Raw genomic sequence first — 23,001 nt, 5'->3', positions numbered from 1 at the left:
AAAAAAAAAATTTTTTTTAAAGGGAATTTGGAAGCCTAATGCACATTCTATGCACTCCATTTTAGCACTTTTGTTGACTTAGTTCAGCTCAAAGTATTTGTCTGGAAACACATCTTTATAATCCAGGGTAAAATTCATTTTATTTTCCTGTTTACTTTTCAATAGGAAACTTGAATATATGACATTTTGATTGTGTGATATTTTGACTATTTTTAATAAGACATTTTTGTGTATATCATTTTGCTTCATCTGCCTGCCTGTTTCTGATTGCCACAGGTTCTCTATGGAAGTCCCAACCAAAACTGTGGCATTTCCACTTTTCCCCAGGCTTCTGCTGATTTCTTTTTAATTAATATTTTAAACAAAGTTAGCACTTTGTTAGTAATATTTTTTAAAAGTTAGCACTTTTCCAGCTTTATTTTATACAGTAAGAAAGGCTATTTTGGGGGCACCTGGGTGGCGCAGTCGGTTAAGCGTCCGACTTCAGCCAGGTCACGATCTCGCGGTCCGTGAGTTCGAGCCCCGCGTCAGGCTCTCGGCTGAGGGCTCGGAGCCTGGAGCCTGTTTCCGATTCTGTGTCTCCCTCTCTCTCTGCCCCTCCCCTGTTCATGCTCTGTCTCTCTCTGTCTCAAAAATAAATAAAAAACGTTGAAAAAAAAAAATTAAAAAAAAAAAAAAAAAAAAAAGAAAGGCTATTTTGTCTAAAACCTCCTGATTAGTGATATTAATCAGATTAATATCTAATATTAAATATTTAATATCTAATATCTAATATTAAAACCACCAGATTAGTGACATTAAAAACAACAACAAAATTTCTCATGGGTATACAATTTTTATTTGAATCTAATTTACTTTTCAATGGAAATTATAAAATGTACTTACTTCTTTATTTTAAAAATGTGACTTAACATCTTAATGTGAATTATAAAACATGATAAATCTGCAGATCAAAATTGGGCTATTTGCAGTAAAAAGTTTTAAAACAAGTTTTTAAAGCACCATTTTCCACCTCCACAACAAAGATAACCTTTTAATTCGTAATCACCCATGCTGTAATAGCAGGATAACACTGAGACTTGAGTAAATAGAAAAATTGTAGAGCTTTTCGAACCCCAGATCAGGAACCTTTCTATGCCTTCTCATAGTGGCGAACAGCAACCACATCACCAAAAGTGAGAGTCTGAAAGATGCAAAAAGAATCAAGTCTTTTTATACAAGAATATCAGTAGCTGAACTTTCTAAAGATGATCATATATAATTTACATATTATGCAAACGAATAATGTCATTGACAAACATTAAATGCTACATAAGCTCTTCCTTTCTTAAAATAATAAGAAAAGAAACTTTATTTACTGAGTGAATAATAACATGTATACATAGTTTATGTCTCTAAAAGGAAAATGAAGCAAAAAAACTGACATTAACTAAGTAGATTCAGGTCAAAAGAATTCCTTTTCCCTTAAATTATCAGGGTAATCAAATTAGCTGTCTGCTTTGAAAGTGAATGGAATTTATAATAGGTTTTCATCTCATAAATTGTGAAGAATTTTTAGAAAATCCAAATCATTTGGGGAAATGGTATTTGGAATGACTTGTGTCAAAGTCATCAGGAAAAGTAAATGTACAAATGTTCTCATTGCTTTGGTTGTCATATTTCAGCTGATGTGAGCCTACGTGCCTGGGTGGGTGTAACGTGGAACATGGACTTTTATGTCAAATTGGACTGGAAGAATTTCTATAAAATCTCTTTACAAAATCTAGGAGTTTTTTTATGGTTTGTTATTTACATGGATTGACATGATTTTCAAGAGCATAGCATGCCCTTGTCATTCATTGTTTTAATCTCCTTTTTCTGAACTCAGTCTTGCCTGATCAGTCAGTTATAAGCTATCCACTTTTCCGTCTTCGGGGTGGGGGGTGGGAAATGGAGATAAAAGCATAAAGGAGAAGCTCAGACTGAATCTTTTATAAACAAATCCTTTCTTTTGATGATCACTGCAGAAATATGTGGGCAAATATTCATTACCATAAGAGGAACACTGCCCCTCTCTTCCCGTCCCATGGAAAGAAGTATGAATAACGTAAGCCCTGTGTCTCAATCTAGAACAGCCCCGATTGCAACAGTTAAAGGGAAGAGAAAAAACAGCAGTCAATTTCCTTAAGTCACAAAAACAAAAAAGCCCTTTCTTCTATTATCTTAGAAGGAATAGGTAAAGCAATACCCACCCACCCCCAAAAAACCCCAAAATGATATATTGACTATTTCAATGTCATCAAAATACCATTACTCAGTTCACAAAAATGTGTCTAGAATGTTAGATTAATGCATAACATTTTCCCCAGTTTATGATGCTACTACATCATTAGAGATATTAATTTTATATTTTTATAGTTTTTACATGACTACTGGTATTGAATGGAAATATTTACAAGGCACGATGCATCAAAAGAAAGACTAGAAGGAAGTAACATCAAAATGGTTCCCTCTAAGGAGAAACTACACTTTTCTGTTATATTCTAAATTATCTGCACTGAGCTTATGGAACCTGCATAAACTAAAATATAAAAAGCGTGAAGATCTCTTATTTATTACCGTAGCTGTAAAGTAATTTTTTGGATATTCAGTCAACTTGATACTCATAGTAATTTATCAGTCTTATTCATATGTTTTCATGAATATTTTTATATTTAGATTTCATTTGAGGTTTAGACATTCACAGTAATACTACACAAATTCTTTCTTTGACAGTTTTAGCTAAATCAATGGAAACTTCTGAAAACCACGCTTGCATAGAATTTTTCTTTTTTTTCTATAATTAAAGAAGCATAGCTGATGATACAATTCACCAGGACATTTTTATGTCTTCTGTTTTACACATGATCAAAGAAGCTTGCTGGAGACTTATTGTTATTAGAGAAGGGTGGGAGAGAGAGAAGGGGATGGGAACCAGGAGAGGAGTGAAAAGCAAGAAGAAACAAAGGGAGAACTGCCTTTACTTACCATAACCATTTTGCCATCCTTAATTTCTCTTACGAAATTTGTTTCTTTGCCATCCCATTTCTGTACATGAACAAGTTTGTCTCCATCCAGGCTAACAACAGACTGAGACCAACAACAAAATGCAGAACATAGCAAAAGGTACAGATTAACTTTCTGAGATGAAAGTCAAGTGAAGTGGTTTTTGAAGGAATTATAGAATTGAATGAATGGTGATCAACTAATTATCATATTAGTACCATATCCTCTGTGGCTTCTAGAGTCATTATGATAGTAAACTAATAATTCATAATTTCATTGAAGTGTGTACATCTAGATGCAAAAATTTCATATGTTAGAAATAAAAGTCCTGAACAAGTACTCTCAGACTAGTCACTCTACTCTTGTAAACAAAGCCTTCGGATGAGGCAAACAGTTTCGTTAATATGAGGCAATCAGCGACATTAAACAAAATACAATCTTTATTTTATTTTTTTTTTCTTTTTTTTTTTTTTTTTTAATTTTTTTTCAACGTTTTTTATTTATTTTTGGGACAGAGAGAGACAGAGCATGAACGGGGGAGGGGCAGAGAGAGAGGGAGACACAGAATCGGAAACAGGCTCCAGGCTCCGAGCCATCAGCCCAGAGCCTGACGCGGGGCTCGAACTCACGGACCGCGAGATCGTGACCTGGCTGAAGTCGGACGCTTAACCGACTGCGCCACCCAGGCGCCCCACAATCTTTATTTTAAATGAACACTCTTACTTTCTGAAATACAAATATGAAAAGAAAAATGTAGAGTAAGAGACAGATAGATTTGAGATTTGAGCTATAGCCAGTACCCACATATGTGCACTAGAATGCAAAATTAATCCTGGTGGTGTCCTCTCTGAACTGAAATACTGAGAACTTTCTCTACTCCCATCATCTAAACACGAGAAACATCAGGGATCTCTTTTTATTCCCTCTTCCCCATCCCCACCCCAGAGAAGGAGCGGTCCTTACCTTACAGTTTCTGTCATCTGCAGTGGTTTCATCAAACTCTTCTCCCAGATGGAAACTAATCTCTGTGTTTTTGAATGTGCTTTGTGTCCTGATCACCACTTTGTCCCCCTCCTGACTGACGATCACTGTTGGTTTAGTCACATTTCCCACCTGCCTAGTGGCAAAGCCCACACCTAAAAAAGCAATACAGTTAGCAGCGACTTCCAAAATAACTCACATAGCAGGAATCTGCTTTCCTATCCTGGAACCCAGGCCCTCGAGTGTAAGTTTCATCAGGACATGTTTAGTCCGTTAATTATGCAGTATGACTACTGATGAGCTATAATACGCGGATGCTTAATTGGATGCACAAATGATAAGTGGATGCTGAAAACAAAAAGGCACAGAAGCTTCACATCCTCCCCCAGACTACCAAATGCACTGTTATTTAGCCCTGGGCAAGAAAGCAGGCAAACACCACATTAAAAATCCCTTCAGTGGGAAATGCATAGCCTAGGATTCAGTTATGACAACATGATCTTTCTTTGTCGCTTGGCAATCTAATAGGAGAAAAAAAGGAATTGGCACTACTGAAGCTTCAGGTTAAGGAGAGAACAGCACATCTTATTTTTACCTACCTAGAGCCTTCATGTACTCATCAAAGTTCTGGCTGTCCGTCAGCTTCCAGGTAGCACAGAAAGCCTCCACCATCCTTGCCCTTTCCTTTTGCTTTGAAGACAGATAAAAGAGACAGGAGGGAGGATCTCTGGATCTTATTGCCACTGCAGTTCTGAAGACCCCTTTGCACCTCACAGCAGCTCCTGCCTTCTTATTTGGAAAAGATGCAGGCAGAAAGCCAAGGAGTTGAATTGCAAACACACCCTTCCAGTGTCCCCCTTTACTGGAGGCTGTAGCCAGGGGGAGGGGGTGGGAAGGGGGGCTCAAATGAGGTTCCAATCCGCTTTGTGATTGGCTCAGGCCACTGGGTTAGCAGAGTAGGTCGAGTTCCTCCTTATCCACACTCTGCAGCCCTTCTCCCTGAGAAAGCTGTGCTAGGAGTCAATGGGGTTGGAGGCAGGGAACGGGGGAAATGAGAGAGGGTCTTTCAGGTTCAGCTCGAAAACTTGGCAAAGACAAGTGCAGACTGTGAGGAAAGAAAAAAGATGCACAATAGGACATTCAGATTGATTTCCGTTAATGGCAAAGCTGGTTACAAATGAGGGCCCCCTTTAAAGAAAACCACTGAACTGCCAGACTTTTCAGACAAAGGAGGCTGAATAGTGTCTTTTATTTTCTCTCATATTTACAGGGAGAGCAAAACACAAGCCAGAATGTTCCAAACTAGGAAAAGAGGAGGAGGAGGAGGTGTGAATGCCTTCCCTAGATTGTACAACTAGAAGGCTACTCCAACTGAGTATCAATGGGACGCTAACTAATTTTGGCCTCTTCCCAGCACAAACTGAGTGAATTTAAAGATCCATTGTCCTTTCTAAGAATCTGAGAACCAGACTGAGATGGAAAAGGGGTCTAAGGCAGAGTATGGTTAGGATTCACTAATGAGGTATAAAAATAAAGAAAAAAAATGCTCTTTTCCCCCTTCTTCAACAGATTATAGAATCCATGAGGAAAAACGGAACATAAGGTCATTTAGTAAGATTTGGAATGACCTGCACTGTAGGACCTTTTGATTTCCTGAGGCCACATCCACTATACAATCTGTGTATAAATTGGGGATCAGCAATGGGAGTAGGATAGGAATTGGAGGAACCATAGAAATCAGACGATCTTGAGCTTACTTGTTCCAATTCAGGGTACCCCCCAAATACCAAAATACCTCAAGAGTTCTGAGTATTTAAAGAAGGTCTCCGAAACTCCCCTTCCTCCAGAAGTTCTTCCTGCTTTCCTTAGTGTAGACCACCTATGACAGTCTCCCTCCCTTTCATGGGGACAGAACAGGGGAATCTGATTTAGCAATCCCTGCTCTTCTCTTTCTCCCTGCATTTAAACCTCAGCCCACTGCCACTGAGCTTCTGCCCACACCAAACACAAGAGACAAGGCTTAGGACACATTTTGCTCCACTGCCAGCTCCCAGAGTCTACTTTGAGGTCTCAGAAATACCTCAAAAGTGCTCATTTAACATATATTTAATCTTTACCCATACCTGGTCTTTCTCCAGTTTTCACCACGTTTGTGAACGGCACCACTGGCCACCCTACTGCACAAGCCAGAAAATCTGGAATCATTTCTAACACTTGACTCTCTAAAATCAAAACCAGTGTCAAGGCCTATCTATTTTGCTCCCTGAATATTTGTCCAATTGTCATCCACTCCCTGTCTCTACAACTACTATCTTAATTCAAGTAGCTGCTGTATTTTACTAGTCCTATAGCAACAACCTCTTAACTGTTCTTCCTGCCAACCTGATCTCCAGTTCTTTCCCTACTGGAGCCTGAGTGACATTTTAAAATATAAATCTGCATCTTCCTAGTGACAAATGATGTTGAGACCCTTTTCCTGCGCTTCTCTGCTATTTGTATATCTTCTTTTGTGCAGTGACTGTTCAAATCTTTTGTCCCATTTTTTTTCTTAATCATTTTATTATTTTTTTCAATGTAATTTATTTTCAAATCGGCTAACCTATAGTGTGTACAGTATGCTCTTGGTTTTGGGGGGTCTTTTGTCCCATTTTTAATTGGGTTGTTTGTCTTGTAGTTACTGAATTGTAGAGTCCTATATATTCCAAGTAAAAGTCATTTGTGGGTTTTTTCATTTTCTTTGTTTTTTTTTAATTGTGATTTCATTGGCATGTCAAATGGATCAGGTGTATACATTTAAATATGTGCAGTTGATTCTATACTGCTTATAGCACGGCAATGCCATTTAAAAAAATCTAAATCCTATCTTGTTCCTTTCCTGCCTAAATTCCTTCAAATGACTTCCTCCTGCTCTCAGGTTGAAGAACAAAATTTCTAACATTGCCTATACCTGGCCTGCCCCTAACATTTGAAGGACTCAGAGTAAGAACTCAAAGGGAGGCTGATATGCCATTATGTCTAAACAATAAAAGTTATGGATTTAACAATGCACATAGCCAGACCAGCATCCCAGACAGGACTCAAAGCCTGGCCTTCCCCCCTTTCCCAATAGGTCACTCTGTGGCTTTCTGCAGAGCTGGTGGGGTGGGTGGACAGGAGCTGGTCTGGAATTCCCTAAATCTGGGATGGAGACTAACTTGGATTTGGTGTTGTGCTGACATGACTAAAGATGCCAGAGACCACCATGAAAAGCCTGAAATGAAACCAACCCAGAGAAAGCAAAGTATACTCAGTTAGACCCTTCTGACATCAATTGAGCCTTTGAACCAAGTCCCTAAACTAGCCCCATCTATGATCTTTTCATAAATTCTCTTTCTTAGATGAATATCATATGACTTCACTCATAGGAGGAATTTAAGATACAAAACAGATGAACATAAGGGAAGGGAAGCAAAAATAATATAAAAACAGAGAGGGGAGCAAAACATAAGAGACTCTTAAATACAGAAAACAAACTGAGGGTTGCTGGAGGGGTTGTGGGTGGGGGATGGGCTAAAAGGGTAAGGGGCATTAGGGAGGACACTCGTTGGGATGAACACTGGGTGTTATACATACAGGATGAAACACTGGAATCAACTCCTAGAATCATTATAGCACTACATGCCAACTAACTTGGATAGAAATTAAAAAATAAATAAATAAATAATTTTAAAAAGTAAATAATAACTAAATAACTAAATAAATAAATAAATCTCCACATGGACCATCCCCTGAGAGCAACAACAACAACAGCAACAACAAAAATTCTCTTTCCTTGCTTAATCTAGATGATTAATTAATCCATCATGGAAATCATCCTCTATGGTAGAAGTTCTTAAACCAATTTATTTTGCAACATCAAAATATTCTTATGTGTTGCATCTAATAAAACATGTTAAAACTGATAAAATGTTTTTTATTCTAAAATTTAGTAAATTATCTTTTTTTGTAGTCTAAGACTGTAAGATCATTGAAAGCAGGGCCCATGTATTCTTTAGATTCCCTTAGCTCCCTATAGATTATGGTGCTGACATTATTTGTCCATTTTTATTAATTTCTTCCACTTTTTACATAAGGATATAAGTTAAAGATCTATAAATTCTAACTTAAAGGATATATTTTGTAATTCTTATGATTTCCTCTTATATAAAACATAAAAGCCCAGCAATTTAGAGATCATTTTTTGATTGTATATTAATTTAGTGCTAAGCAGAAGAGAATATTGTTATACACATGTCTATAGCAGAAATTTAAGGAAAAGCCACTCAACAATTTTATAATTCTCTAAACTGACACATGTAACCCTACTATTTTTAATTATTTAAGATATAATAGATTTATACATTAGAATGTTTGCTTTCAGATAATAGGTTATTTGCTCTTATTTCTGCGGATTTTAATAGAAGAGAAAGTGGAAGAATAGAGAAGAGACTTTGTTGTGATAAGCATAATGCAACTAATAGATATTTTTTTCCAATTTTTCTGAACCTGAGAGCAATTTGTGACTTTGCTATGGCTTTTATAATGCAAATGCATCCACAGGTTTTGAAAAGGACATACTGTGAGAGATTGAACACTCTTTCAGGGCTATTTCCTTTATGAATTAACTAATGACCATAAGGACTCTAAAGAATCTATGACAAAGGTTTTTTTAGGAGCACCTGGGTGGCTCAGCCAGTTCAGCATCTGACTTTGGCACAGGTCATGATCTCAGGGTTTGAGTTCAAGCCCTGAATGGTGCTCTCTGCTGTCAGCACAGAGCTGGCTTCAGATCCTCTGTCCTCCTCTTTCTGCCCCTCCCCACTCATGCTTTCTCTCTTTCAAAAATAAATAAACATTTTTTCAAAAGAGTTTTTAGTAGTGAAATAAAAGGAACAAAGAAAAAAAGTTGCTTTGGGAGACTTTTTTTTTATGTTTATTTGAAAGAGAGACAGAGAGAGAGACAGAGCGTGAGTTGGGGAGGGGCAAAGAGAGGAGACACAGAATCTGAAGCAGGCTCCAGGCTGTCAGCATAGAGCCTGACGTGGGGCTCAAACCTACAAACCATGAGATCATGACATGACCGAAGTTGGGCGCTCAACCAACTGAGCCACCCAGGAGCCCCTGCTTTAGGAGATCTTGGCAAAATTTCCACATGGAGTCAAATCTGGCGCCTGCTTTATGGCAATTTTTTCTTCTTAAGGAAACAGAGAATTATTAGTACATTTTTAACACTGTTCTTGAGCAAAGTAACCATACATAGTTTGAATTGAAATTGCTGCGCCATAGATTAACCTTCCATTTGGGATGATAATGCCAAAATGGTTTTCAAAATGGATTCCCCAGTTTAGGCCCCCACAGGGGGACTCACATCTTCCTCAACACTTTAAAAACTTTAAAAAGCTGGTCTATCAGATGCACATAAAATGACAATTTTGTCTTGATGTGTGTTTTCCTAATCCTCACGAGGTAAACATTTCTTCACGTGTTTATTGGTCTATGGTTTCTTTCTCTATGAAATATCTGTTCATCTTCTGCCCAATACCTTGTAGGTTATTTGTGTTTTTCTTATTGGATATTCTTGATCCTAATTGTTTTAGAGTGTGGGTGTCATAAATATTTTCTACAAATTTGTAACTTTTACTTTCTTTAATGTAGCTTTTGATAGCCAACATTCTTACTTTTAATATTGTCAGATTTATTAATATTTTATTTTATGGTCAACATGTTTTGTCTTGTTTAAGGAAAGAGCCTACCCAAGATCCAAAAGATAGTCATCTGAATTTTCTACCAAGAGTTATAAAGTTTTAACATTTGAGTTTTTAACTATCTTGACTATATTTTTACGTGTCATGAGAAGTGAGGACCCAAAATATACTCCACCTCTATAATTTTCAAAGTTCCATACATGTGTTGATCTCTGCATCCTATTTAATGCCACTAATCAGTTTTATAATCTCTCTAACATTGCTAAACTATCTTAATTTGTATAATTTTATAACAATCCAGTATCTGGAAGAGCAAGTCTCCCCAACTCATTATTCTGCTTCAGAAATATCCGAACTATTCATGGCCCTTATCTTTTTACACATGCTAATAAGGTTTTATTAACATGTGTAAAAAATTCTGTTTTTTTTAATGGGAATTGCATCTACATTATATCAATTTGGAAGAATTGACACCTTTATGATATTGTCTTCCTATTTATGAAAATGATATATCTATTTATATAGTCTTTAATATTGCATAATAATGTTTAATAATTTTCCCTCTAAGATTTTTATACATATTATATAGATTTATTCTTAGACAACTGGATTCCCTGAGACTACTGAAAATACTATCTTCTTAATTATATTTTCTAGTGGTTTCCTGCCATTATATAGAAATATAACTGACTTTAGGAAACATCTGATTTGTAGCTTGCTTACTACACTATCTTATTATTTTTAATAACCCATAGATTAGTTTTCTATGTAAATAATCATAACATATACAATTAATGCTATTTTAGCTAACTCTTCTCTGATATAATTTTTCTTATAATATTGTACTAAGAATTTCAACTCAAGGTCAAATGTAAGGTAAAAAGTTTTGGTGTCTCATTCCTGATTTTTAAAGCAATGTTTCTAATGTTATTTTATAAACAGTCTTTTTTATAGTAGATGTTCCCTTAAATTCCTGGTTTCCTAATTATTTTTATTATGGATGGGGTTACTGGTGGGTAATATGCTTTTTTGCCATCTAATATCATGTGGCCTTTAAGACCTAAAATAAAGCAATAAAGTCTTTGATCTATCCCACCATCTGCCTCCTGGCTATGTGATGTTAGGTCTGTGTGCCAGCCAGAAACCTAGCCATATTACTTTGGATATTGCAAACAGGAACATTACATTTTAGATTATAATTCTGTTCTTTCTTTCCTGCACTTTCCTTCTCCTTCTTTGAATTAGAGAAGGGTTGGAAGTAGCTAGCATATTGCACCCTTAGAAGTATGGTTTCTAGGGGTGCCTGGGTACCTCAGTTGGTTAAGCATCTGACTCTTGACTTTGATTCAGGTCATGATCTCAGTTTGTGAGTTCAAGCCCTGAGTTGGGCTCTGCACTCACAGTGTGAAGCCTTCCTGGGATTCTTTCTCTCCCTCTCTCCCTGCCCCTCCCCTGCTCTCTCTCTCTCTCTTAAACTAAATAAAATAAACATTAAAAAAAATTAAAAAGAAGTGCAGTTTCTTTACACAAGGTGCTATTATCTTGAACAAATACTTTACACCACTTAAATAATAAATGATTAATGTGATAGTTTTTCTGCATGTAATATCCCAAAAGTATCAGAGAATTAGGCAGTAAGGGCAGAAGAGTATTCCAACTCATTGCACACTTGTTTTACAACTGGTAGCAGATCCCATCAAACCTATCCTCCAGCTAAGATAGCTAGTTCAGATAACTCCTCTACCTGAGAGCAGGTTTCTATCAGTTACTATCTGCACAGCAAGTTTAGTTTAATAAACAAGCAAAAAACACTACTCATTGTTTGTAACAAATGCCAAATCTGGATGCTTATTTCTTTCTATTTAAAGAGGAAAGACAGAAAATAATAATCAGATGAAGCATGAAATCTATGGGCATATCTACAAAAAAGTAGAGGTCACAATATGCTGAAGACAGAGAACAAGAGTATACCCTTGAAAAAATGGTTTATCAAAATAAACAGAAGAAATAAACAAAAATATCTCTTGTATATCAGTAAGTGCAAGTGACTTCTATAAAACAGGAGCAAGAACCCATAAGAGAACAGATTGAAATAAAAAGGATAAGCCTAATGAAAACAAGAACAGCAGAAAGACTGAGACTCAAAAATAAGTTGAATGTGATCAAAAAACTCAAAGAAATTAATAACTAAATAGAAGGTATTATATCAACCAAAGAGAAAGTAATAAATAGAATGACATTGTTTGAAAAGAATGTCCAGAATGCAGGGAGACATTGTGAATAGTGAAAGTGAAAATGTTAGATATAAAAAGAATGAAAATACAGTGTAATAATTATAAGATATTACTAAGATAAACATCAAAACAAATGGAATATACAAAATCATAATGGAGGAAAATCTTCCATAGTTGGAAATAGGTATCAGTATATAGATCAAAATGCCACATCATTTGACACCTTAAATGAAAATAGAACCTAAACCTCCTAATTCTAGCAATGTTTTTGAATCAAATATAATTCAAATAAGTAAATATAAAAATAATGGAAAAAACAGTAGACATTCAATCAGGGGGAAAGATCCATAAAATGTTGTAAGTATGGCTGACCATAGTCTTTCCACTGTAGCATTTAGATACCAAATAAATATAGAGTGATGTTACAGAGTGTTTGAAAACAACAGTGGTTCAAATCTGTTTTAATTATATGTGAATGTAGAAGACATTTTCTCTTGGAAACAGTCAACTACTTATTATACCATTTTCATGTGCTGCGTGCCTGTAGGAAGAGACTATATAATAGGCTATGGACTTGAGAACCCAACTGATGATTTTATTTCTCTTACAAATTAGTAAATTTTGATCAGGTACATCCATCCTGACAACATAGTTGACTTGCACCTGCCCCTGGGATAAGATCAAGCCCAGATTTGGAACAATGACAAAACACTTTAAGGCAATGGCTTGCAGCTTACAGGAGAGATACAAACATTCATACCTTCTCTAAAAGGAGGATTTGGGTGTGGAAAGGGAGGATGTGCACAGTTTTTATCTAAGAGGCAATGGGTCATATAAGATTGAAGTAATGCTGCGGGTCAGGGTTTCTTGGGGATCTTTTTGGAGAGGACAGTTTTTGTCTCTTCAAACTTCTTCTTGCCAAAATTTTAATGGATTAGAATTGAGTTAAAATTGATAAATCTTTTCAGAAAGGGTTGAATCAATATTATATGTAGTCTTTCCACTTAAAGACCTTAGATTCTAGCTCCATTTATTCAAAAGTGTGATACTTCTTTCAGTAATATGTTGATTTTCTACACAAAGTCTGTGTCCTTAATCTATTTACTCTCTTCAAGACAGCTTTCAGTGGAACAAATAATTAAAACAAAAACAAAATGAAGCAAAACTCCATAGCTCAGGGATTAGCACTTTTAATCTTAAATCTATTCAAAGTCAGTACTTAAATAAATTAATATAATAATCTTTGGCTGCCCTATATTAAAATCCTATTATGAGAAGATTTTCTTGTTTTGACTTTGAAAGATTACTGTCTGGGTTCACGACACAGGCTTTCTTCCACTGGCTATCTGTACATTTATCCTTAGAAAAATTAATTACCTAACCACTTTACCATCTGAATCCTGGTCTAGAAATGATGATGTTACACCGAATCATCACCTAGCCTTCTTTCTTAAATGTCTTAGGATTCTTTGGTACTTCTACATGATGCTGACCTATTTTCAAATTAATTTCATGGAAGCCCTGTCAGAGAAATTAAGGGATCTTGGGCCTATTTATGTTAACAGTCACCTTGTATGAGCCTCAGATGCTCACCAAGATAGAATTGAAAGGAAGAAAGAACTAAATAGCTAAGTTTGAGTTTCTATGGTAAATAAAGCTAACTTTCACCTGAAAATTTCATAATTTCACTTCAAAACAAGTTTTATTAAAAATTTGACTATTTACTTAATGAGGAATTATATACTAATCACCTCAAAAAGGCAAAAACACTCATTTTAAGTTGTTATAGTGATATATGCTCAACTTACTATTATCTGTCAAGTATTTATGGCTAAGCAAATAACTCTAGTTAACAGCAAAGAAAATGCTCAACAAAGACACATTTTATTGTTCACATCAATTTTAAAACAAGTAGTGCACTGAAGAAACCACATTTATAGATTCATCTCTCAAAAACCTGTTTTCTCATGTCTTGAATTTTATAGTTTTCATTTTGTCCATTTTGGATATACCAACATAGATTAATGACATATAAAATATATATAACTATCTATATAACAGATAATAGCATTATATATTATACAATATATGATATAATAATATATAACAATACATAATGTAACAATAGAGCAACTTCATTTAAATAAAATCAGAATGTTATAACAAATGAAGATATTTATTGTTTTCAAAAAGAGCTATTTTAAAAATACTTGCTATTCAACTGATTAATTTAATAATTAATGTAAAACTGCTCCTCAGCCGTATTTTCACAGTGAAAAAATAGAATGAAAAGAATTATACCTAATGAGCTCAGAGTGGTTACAAAAATTAAATGCTATAAAAGTCAATTAACCCAAAAGAAGGCAAGTACAAAAGAAAAAAGAGGAGCTAAGCCCAAACTGGATCGGACAAATAGAAAACAAAGGGCAATATGGTAGACTTATATATATGCATGTTTTTCTACAAGAAATTCTAGTTTAAATATGAAGTCACATATGTTATAAGTAATAGAAAAAATACCATGCAAGTGCTAATCATTAGAAAACTGAAGCGGTTGTGTAATTTGGAGACAAAAATAGAACAGGAAAAGGAAACTTACTAGGGATAAAGAGGGACTTTTTATAATGATGGAAGTGTCAATTACTTGACATAGTGACAATTACTTGACAGTAATTACTCAATTACTATTCCTTGCAAAGGGTCATGAGGAAGTAATGCAATATAGAGTGATGAAAATATTCTCCATCTTGATTAGTCTGTTGGATACTTGGGTGTGTACATTTGTCAAAATTATCAAACTGTATACTTTAAGTGGTTACACTGTTGCATTTAAATTATATTTTAACAAAGTTAAAAAATGAAAAAGAATAAAATTGACTTCTGCCAAATGAACCATAAGTGGGCTAGAGTAGCATTATAGCATAGTGATTCAGAGCATACACACTTTGGCCAGACTGCTAGAAGCGAAGTACTGTCTCTGTTCCTTACCATAAATAAAATTAACTAAATCCTTTCATTTCTCTGTGCTTCAGTTCCTCTTTAAAATGAGCAGAGTCATAGTTAAATGGTCATTGTAAGGATTAAATGAATAAATACAAATAAAGTGCTTAGTAAGTACTCAATAGATGTTAGTGATTATCTAATACAGATTATATTCTGTATTTCCTGCTTAACCTTGATTAACAGTGGACACTTCTGACGATCTGTAACATTATTTTAACACACTAAAGGGAGAAAAATAGGAGAAGAAGAAGGAGGAAGAAAAATAGCCCTTTGCTGGAAATCATTTTTTAACCCAGGGATTAACAAGAATTAATTTGCGTGTCTAGATTTTTAGCTTGATTGATGACAAATATCTTCCTATAATTTGACTTGCATAGTTGGCAGACGCCCTATGGGGGAAAATGGCAGCCAAATACAATTTAGAATTGTTGCCAAGAATTCTCGTTACTTGATTTGAAGACTTTTAGGAAGAACTTCTGGACTGTGTGCTGTTACACTACGCAGATGGGATGTGCTTAATTAGTATGTTTGAATAAATGATTGAATGTGGGGGGGGGAGGGTGGAAGACCCATTCTGAGTATGTGATGCTTGGCTCTGTCTTATAACTTTATAAAGGAAAAACCCAAGAAGAAAACAAAATATGATGTTGGTCCCAAGGGAACTTGTTTCTTTAAGAAACTTCTCAAAGCATCATGTAGCTCTACCATTTTTCACTGTAAGAGTTAGAAGCAGTCTTGCTAATTGATTAGAGCAATGGTCTCTAATTATTTTTTATTTTGTACCCCATCAATAAAAAATGTTGTGTCCTTCATATATATAACTTATTCATAAGTTATATGTATATATAACCATATTAACATAGTATGAATATTATGAATTTTATTACACAAAAGTATAAACTGAAGAGAATGAGATGAAGATGAAATAAATAATATTTTTTATATTGTCTTGTTAATTGCAGACAGCTTCATGTTACCATTAGCTACTATTTTGAGGTCAAACAAGCTTAAGGGTGAGGGTTATCTTCAGTAGTAATGTCCATAAATTTTCACATTTCAAGTGATCTTCTTGTAATTGTGAAATTCTAAGCCAACTCTTTTTTTGTTAAAACTATTTACATGCTCCCAATTTATGTCTTATGATGTGACTTAGAAAAACTCACACTAGGAATAGAAACATATAAGCAGTCATTTTTTGTTCTAAGGTTGTATGTTATTAGCATTGTCTTAACTTTTCAGTATTTCTGTAAACATTTTCCCAGTCTTTTCATCTCATTTTATAATGCTTCATTTAACTAAAACTCAGTAACATTATTTGAGAATTCACTTACGTGTGTCCACACTCAATGCCAGTAATCCACAGTAAGCTGAAAGGGGATGAAAACTGGGACTACCTCTAGACTACCACATGCACTCTTTCCTCAAGACATTTCATGACAAGTGACTGATAGTATGCCTGTGTAAAGGGACAATGTCAATCCACATATAAAGATACTAAAGATTAATTTAAATCTCATTTTGTATAAAATTAAATATATGTAGGAGTACTAATAGTTTCTTCTGGAATCTTTTTTGAAGTAGGCTACATGTGGAGCCCAAAGGGGTCTTGAATTCAAAAGACCCTGAGATCAAGAGTCAGAGGCTTAACCTAATGAGCCACCCAGGCACCGCATCTTCTGGGGCCAATACTGCAGAATCACTGAGATTCATGTACCCTCCTTGAGAGAGCAATCAGGAAAGAAAGTCCACAAGCCACATAAGGAGGAGAGAACCCTCAAGGATAGCAGGTATGTATTTGTAGTCTAGACATACATATAATAATGTAGGTCTTTCTTTTCCTATAACTGTATTTGATTCCTAACTCAACTTCCCATTTTTATTTAAGTGCAGAAAACTTTATATAGTCAATTTTCTGCAAATTCAGTAAAATTTGTGGTTACTGAGGCATTTTAGGTTTCCTTTTTTTTGTTTATTTATTTGGGGAGAGAGAGACAGCATGAGTCGGGGAGAGGCAGAGACAGACAGACTGAGAATCCCAAGCAGGCTCTGCATTATGAGCACAGAGACTGATGTGAGCCTGACATGGGGCTCAAACTCACGAACCGTGAGATCATGACCTGAGCCAAAATCTAGATTGGGTCCCTTAACCAACTGAGCCACCCAGGTGCCCCATGGCATTTTAAGTTTTCACTAAGGCAATTCAAGGATTCCTTCTTCTTCCTTCTCTATGAGGTTTCACCCAAGATCTGAAGACAGGGGGATGAGATGGAAGTGACAGAGGCCAGGGGCCAGGAAGGAAGAGAATTATGGTGGTATCACAATATCTAGTTCTCAGTCTTCTTTGGACATTGGCACTCATCCCCAGTGCATCTGATGCTGATGGTCCCTGTCCCACACAAGAGAAAGGGCACTGTCGAGAATGATTACAAGATGTTTGGCTGGAGCCACTGCTTGAAGCTAGACTTTGAGGCACCTATTGTCACCACTGATGAACAGGGAAGGGGAAAGCCAAAAAAAAAAAAAAAAAAAGAAAGAAAGAAAGAAAGAGAAAAAAAAGAACTTGTAAAAGCCAACACTTTTGAGTTGAAAAAGGCTGAACTTTTGAGTTACTTGAAAGTCTCAGGGTCAATTAAGAAAAAGGGTAGAATCCCTGAAGAGATGTCCTTGAGAGGGTAGACATGTCTGAGAACTACAGCGCAGTGAAGGAGTTGCCATAGGAGGGGGGGCATTCTGTCATCTAAACAGAAGGGATGGAGGAGCACATGGGCACTGAAGCAGGGAATCTAGCGGATTTGATGGGAGAAAATGAGAAAATACTTGCCTGATTTTCCTCTGTGAAATATGATACATTCATCAGCTGAAAATAAACCTTAAATGAATGAAGATTATCTAGGTTTGATGGAGACTAAGTAGAATCTACTTTGTGCAATTCTTATTTGAACCTAAGTTTGAATTTAGAAAGATAAAGTTACGTGTCTTATACAACTGAGTCTTGCGGGCCCATGGTGGTACCCAGATACGTTGAAGCCTGTCTGTAACAAATACATGCACTACAGAGCAAAATTATCTTGAGGTGACAGATGGAGAATATTGGTGGGTGGGAATGAGGCAGACTCTAAAGTTATAGTACTTTCAGATAAACCTCTTGGTGTGAGCAAATTCTGAATGCTTTAAATTTTCTAGGTAGGTATATGGGAATCAATGTAAGGAAAAAAACAAGAGTCAACAGAGCCTTATGAATTGCCACAGAAATTCAATCTTCTAAATCCCTAGAGAATACCTAGGAAAGAATGAAAGTTATATTAGAACCCATTCCTTAGGTTCTGAATTTCTTTAAAACACTGTCTACAAAAGCACAGCAAGACACAGAGCTCTAGTTACCTTGCAGATTAGCCATCAAGCAGTGGCAGGCAGGTGCGTGCCAGGAGACAGACCTTGCTTGTTTGGGAGAGGAGTTTGGACTCCCTGGTAAAGCCAGAGAGAACCACTTAGTCACAAATAAAGAACCATATCAGATAGCTGCTAAGCATTTAGTCTGGAGGAAGCACACTTCCTTTTCTTTGCTTTTATGAAGACGGCATTTTGTTCTTGGCTTAAACTCTTAAAAGAAACCATAACTAAAACCAACAAAGACCATGCAGGCCTAGGAAAGCTCAACAAATCAGAGAGGGGCCACTTACCCTACGTAGCCTAAGTTCAACCAACATTTTCTTGAACTGAACAATTATGGCAAAGACTAGCCAATCACCACGTGGTGGGTGTGGACATGGCTAGGACTTTGGTGGGGAACCTGGCTACATTGGCTGTAAACTCTGAGTGCCATAAGGCTTGGTTTGCTAGAAAGGAAAGTGATTATCCTAGTTCAGACCTATTGTCCTGGCATAATTAGAAATGGCTTCCCCTTTTACTTTCAAAAGTTTCTGAAGCTCAGACAAAGTGCACAAAGCACCCTATCTATAAGCAAAGCCAATTCTTCTCCCCTTATGTAAAAGCTTTCATCAGGGCTTATTCATGAAGGACAGCTTCAGCCTGCATTCTGGTCAATGTCCTCAGAGGAGGGCAAGGAGGGATGTGAGTGGCTTAGGCCAGCACTGAAGGAGGGAAACCCCTTTAAAATGACTGGCAGTTCTATTCAAGAGGGTTGCATATGGAAGCCAGTATCTAGGCTTAACCCTGGAGGCAGAGCAGGAAAGTACCCAGAGTACCATGGGATACATTGCGTGATGAGGAAGTTACTAGTCTTGTGAAATAGATTTTGGATGGAAAAACTAGGTCTCAATATTTTGGACATTTGCAGACAAACACACTTAAACGAGAAGTCAGTTTTCTTTCTCAGAACACAAAGCTACTAGAACAAAATTTTTGAATATTTCAAAAAGTCAATCATTGATTCTTTATTTTTGATCCTTAGCCTTTTTCTCAGTCAAACTAGTAAATCACCAAGCTAGTCAGCTAAGTCACCAGGGAAGGAGATTTTTTCCACAGAGGAAAGCAGAAAATATGGGTCTGGTGGAAAGCTGGGGTAGGGCAGTAGATTTTCAGTTATAGAAATCTAAGCATTTGGATTTGGGGACTCAGGCTTAAACAAGAGCCAGTCCCCTCACCCCCCTCCCCCCACACACACACATACAGATTCTATAAGGTCCATAGGAAGTAAAGATTACTTTGGGCAGCGGTAGACGTGTGAGAGAAAAAGAAGGGAGTGGAGCAGGGAAGCCAGAGAGCTTGGGAGCTAGTGAGTCCCTGATGAGGGACTAACTCCTTTTCCACAGGCTGTGAGGTGTAGTACGGAACAGAAATCCTGTATATGTTTGGAAGGATCTGAGAGACAGATTGTGCCTCAGTTTTCAGGTGGAGGGAGAGGAAGTGGCAAGCTTAATGAAGTTCCCTTCTTCCCATAACCATAGCAGAGTGTTATACTAGAGGTTGCCATTTGCATTATCTAAGTAGGTGTGTCTGACACAGAATTTCCCGGAGCTAAATGTGCTGAAAAGAGGTGTGAAAATAGCTAAGTGTGGAATGAAACCAGAAAGGACTGTAGACAAGATGTGGTAGTTACCTGAGTGCAAACCTTGGAGGAATGGAACTTCTCAGCAAGGGTACTGGCATGCATAGATGATGAAAATCGAAAACAAGTTGTATCCTACCACACCTTACTCCCTCAAGGACCCACCATCATCATCTGGAATGTATGTCTAACAGCAAGGATGAAGGTGAAGGTAATAATACTAGTAGCAAAAATATAGGACTTTCTACAGACCGGCCACTATTCTATGTAGTTTACATGTATATTAACACATTTAACCCTCACAATAATTCTATGATGTAGGTACCATTATGAAACTCATTTTGCAGATAAAGAAACAGGAATACAGAGGTTAAGAATAAAAATCCTGAATTAATTTAGATAAAGTAGAACTGACTGATATCAGTTTCATGATACCTTGACTGGTCAAAAAAGTTATATTTATATATGCATAAATGTATGATACATTGAATTTTCACACAAAGCTCTAAACCCACTGAAAAGATGCTTTGTGTGAATTTTTAATTATGAGGTATTATATATAACAGATAATGGCAAACCAAAGCATATTTGGTATCAAAGAAAACCACAAAATAAACCCTCCCCCAAAAAAATCCCAAACCAGAAAAAGTCAGAGTAACTGATGCAATCCAAAAGAACAGGGTAAATGCTACAATCTTTCCTTTTCTCTTCAGTATAAACCTAGTCTTTCAGTGTTTCCTTATTTTCTCTATCAACTACCTCCTGACTTCATTTTTCTCTCTTCATGGGCCTTGTCCTGAAGTAAATCATCTCAATGATGCTTTTATCAACACCTTAAATTCTGTCACAACATCCAGGTTTAGACCACATTTCTTGTCTCTGTCCATCCTGTAGATCCCACAGTAAGAGTACAAATGGAGGCTGTTAAATGTACGTTCTATGATTTCACAAGGCTGAAAATTAGCAAAATATCAAAGCCAGAAGAATTCAATTTGCACTGTTAATGAACTACCAATGTATGATTGAGTAACATTGAAAAGCATATTTTATGAATTATCATACAATTATTCCATAAAATATATTTTCTTACCTTCATTTAAGCAAAATAACTATGTATTAATCATCAAGATTTTTTTAGTTTTTTTGTTTAATGTTTATTTATTTTTGACAGAGACATAGACCACAAGTGGGGGAGGGGCAGAGAGAGAAGGAGACACTGAATCTGAAACAGGCTCCAGGCCCTGAGCTGTCAGCACAGAGCCTGATGCGGGGCTCAAACCCAACTGTAAGATCGTAACCTGAGCCAAAGTCGGAAGCTCAACCAACTGAGCCACCCAGGTACCCCAATAAGAAGGATTTTTCACCTTTTTTTGTATTCTATTAGAAGCAATTATTCTAAAGGATTAAAAGAAAATATGTAATTCAATATGTATAAAGCATGAACAGTTTCATTAAAAAGTAGATTAAAATTAATGTAAAAATCTAAAAGTTAAAATTATTTTTATGTGTTTTCAAAGTACTTTTCTTCTGAAATATCCAACATGATCTATTAAAACTGTAAAGCCCATACAAAAAAAAACTAATGAATATTAAACATTTAAATTAATAAATAGTATTTAGGGGCGCCTGGGTGGCTCAGTCGGTTAAGCGTCCGACTTCGGCTCAGGTCACGATCTCACGGTCCGTGAGTTCGAGCCCCACGTCGGGCTCTGTGCTGACAGCTCAGAGCCTGGAGCCTGTTTCAGATTCTGTGTCTCCCTCTCTCTCTGCCCCTCCCCTGTTCATGCTCTGTCTCTCTCTGTCTCAAAAATAAATAAACATTAAAAAAAAATTTTTTTAATAAAAAATAATAATAATAAATAGTATTTAATTTTTAAAATTCACATAAATCTTATTATGTCTGTCAATAAAGTTTAAACTACTCAGTAGAATTCCAGCATTCAGTTTTCATCAGTTGAATTGGACTCACAATATATGTTATATTGAAAAGTAATATAAATTATATAATACTGTCAACCTTGAAAATAAAATAGCCAGCTACTTTGCCAGCAAAATGAGTTTATTTGAGAATAGCAGAGGAAGTGCAATTTGGGACAGGCGAGACACGGTGAACTATAGACAAGTTCAGGGAACAGGGTAGAGTGGTGCTCTTTTACAGAAGAAAGAAGGAAGTTAGGAGGGGCTGTTTGGAATGAAATAGATGAGTGTTTGAGGCTGCGCAAATTCTCATTGGCTGAAATGTAGCAGTTTCTCATTGGCTGGGTTGTTGCTTGGCCAGGAGCAAAATCTTCCTTCCTCCTCCCCTGGTAGTAAACCAAGCTTCTTCTTGTTCGGTAAAATAAACTGCAACAAGTGGCACATGGGTGAGGGCTCCCCATCCAGAGCTTCCCAACCCAACCCCATTTTTGACGAGGTTTTCCTTCACACATTTTCACAATGCTATAAAATGTTCCTCCATCATATGCAAGTATCTTGAATGCTGTTACAAGTTATGGTTAATACTGTAACCACAAATTGCAACACAAAAAGAAGCAAGAATGTCTGGGATTCTGGGAAATTATATTCCATAATACAAAACTCTACTGCATCTTGCTGCCTGTGAGAAAAATTTGACAAGTCAATTTGTTTTTTATCTTGGCTAGACGAGTCTCCTGCTCAAATCTTCCCTGCCCTTGAAACATTGTTTCTGACAATGGCAAACAAACAGCCCACAAACATTCATGGCAGTTAGGCATAGTTGCTTCTCATTTCATATAGGCTACAGGGAATGATACGCAAGAAAGTGGCTCCCTGGGGCCTGTATGGTGTTAGTCATGAGAGAGGATATATAGGATTATAAATCATGCTACCCCATTTAGGAGCACCACATTCCTAAAAACAGAGATGCACTTATTTTCCCTAACTAACATGGAAATGCTCACATATACACAAAAACAGGGAGGATACTAATCATCTCTTAGCTTCCGCTGTTATCACCTGGGTCATATGTTCCTTAATAACTTTGTGCAGGGGCATCTGGGTGGCTCAG

At 36.4% G+C, this 23,001-nt stretch overlaps 1 protein-coding gene across 1 annotated transcript; it reads right to left on the bottom strand.

Annotated features, from left to right (window-relative positions):
* Positions 1 to 815: 815 nt before the first annotated feature.
* FABP7 (fatty acid binding protein 7) lies at positions 816 to 4,876 on the bottom strand. The gene is made up of 4 exons (XM_058735136.1): positions 4,605 to 4,876; positions 3,988 to 4,160; positions 3,007 to 3,108; positions 816 to 1,183 (listed from the first exon to the last, which is right to left on the bottom strand). The coding sequence occupies exons 1-4, from the start codon at positions 4,675 to 4,677 to the stop codon at positions 1,133 to 1,135; spliced, it is 399 nt and encodes a 132-aa protein (XP_058591119.1). The 5' UTR covers positions 4,678 to 4,876; the 3' UTR covers positions 816 to 1,132.
* Positions 4,877 to 23,001: the final 18,125 nt, after the last annotated feature.

The sequence above is a fragment of the Neofelis nebulosa genome, chromosome 6 (genome assembly GCF_028018385.1).
Source record: "Neofelis nebulosa isolate mNeoNeb1 chromosome 6, mNeoNeb1.pri, whole genome shotgun sequence".
In the NCBI taxonomy this organism is placed as follows: Eukaryota; Metazoa; Chordata; class Mammalia; order Carnivora; family Felidae; genus Neofelis; species Neofelis nebulosa.
The sequence above is the reverse complement of the archived record's forward strand: the minus strand, read 5'-3'. Positions and strand labels throughout refer to the sequence as shown.

What these genes read in the sequence shown, in the direction of transcription:
- FABP7 (XM_058735136.1), bottom strand. Translation starts at nt 4,677, where the DNA reads ATGGTGGAGGCTTTCTGTGCTACCTGGAAGCTGACGGACAGCCAGAAC. An exon ending in TGAGTACATGAAGGCTCTAG is followed by an intron (nt 4,161 to 4,604) that starts GTAGGTAAAAAT and finishes TTGCTTTTTTAG; the next exon opens with GTGTGGGCTTTGCCACTAGG. An exon ending in CAGATGACAGAAACTGTAAG is followed by an intron (nt 3,109 to 3,987) that starts GTAAGGACCGCT and finishes TGTTGGTCTCAG; the next exon opens with TCTGTTGTTAGCCTGGATGG.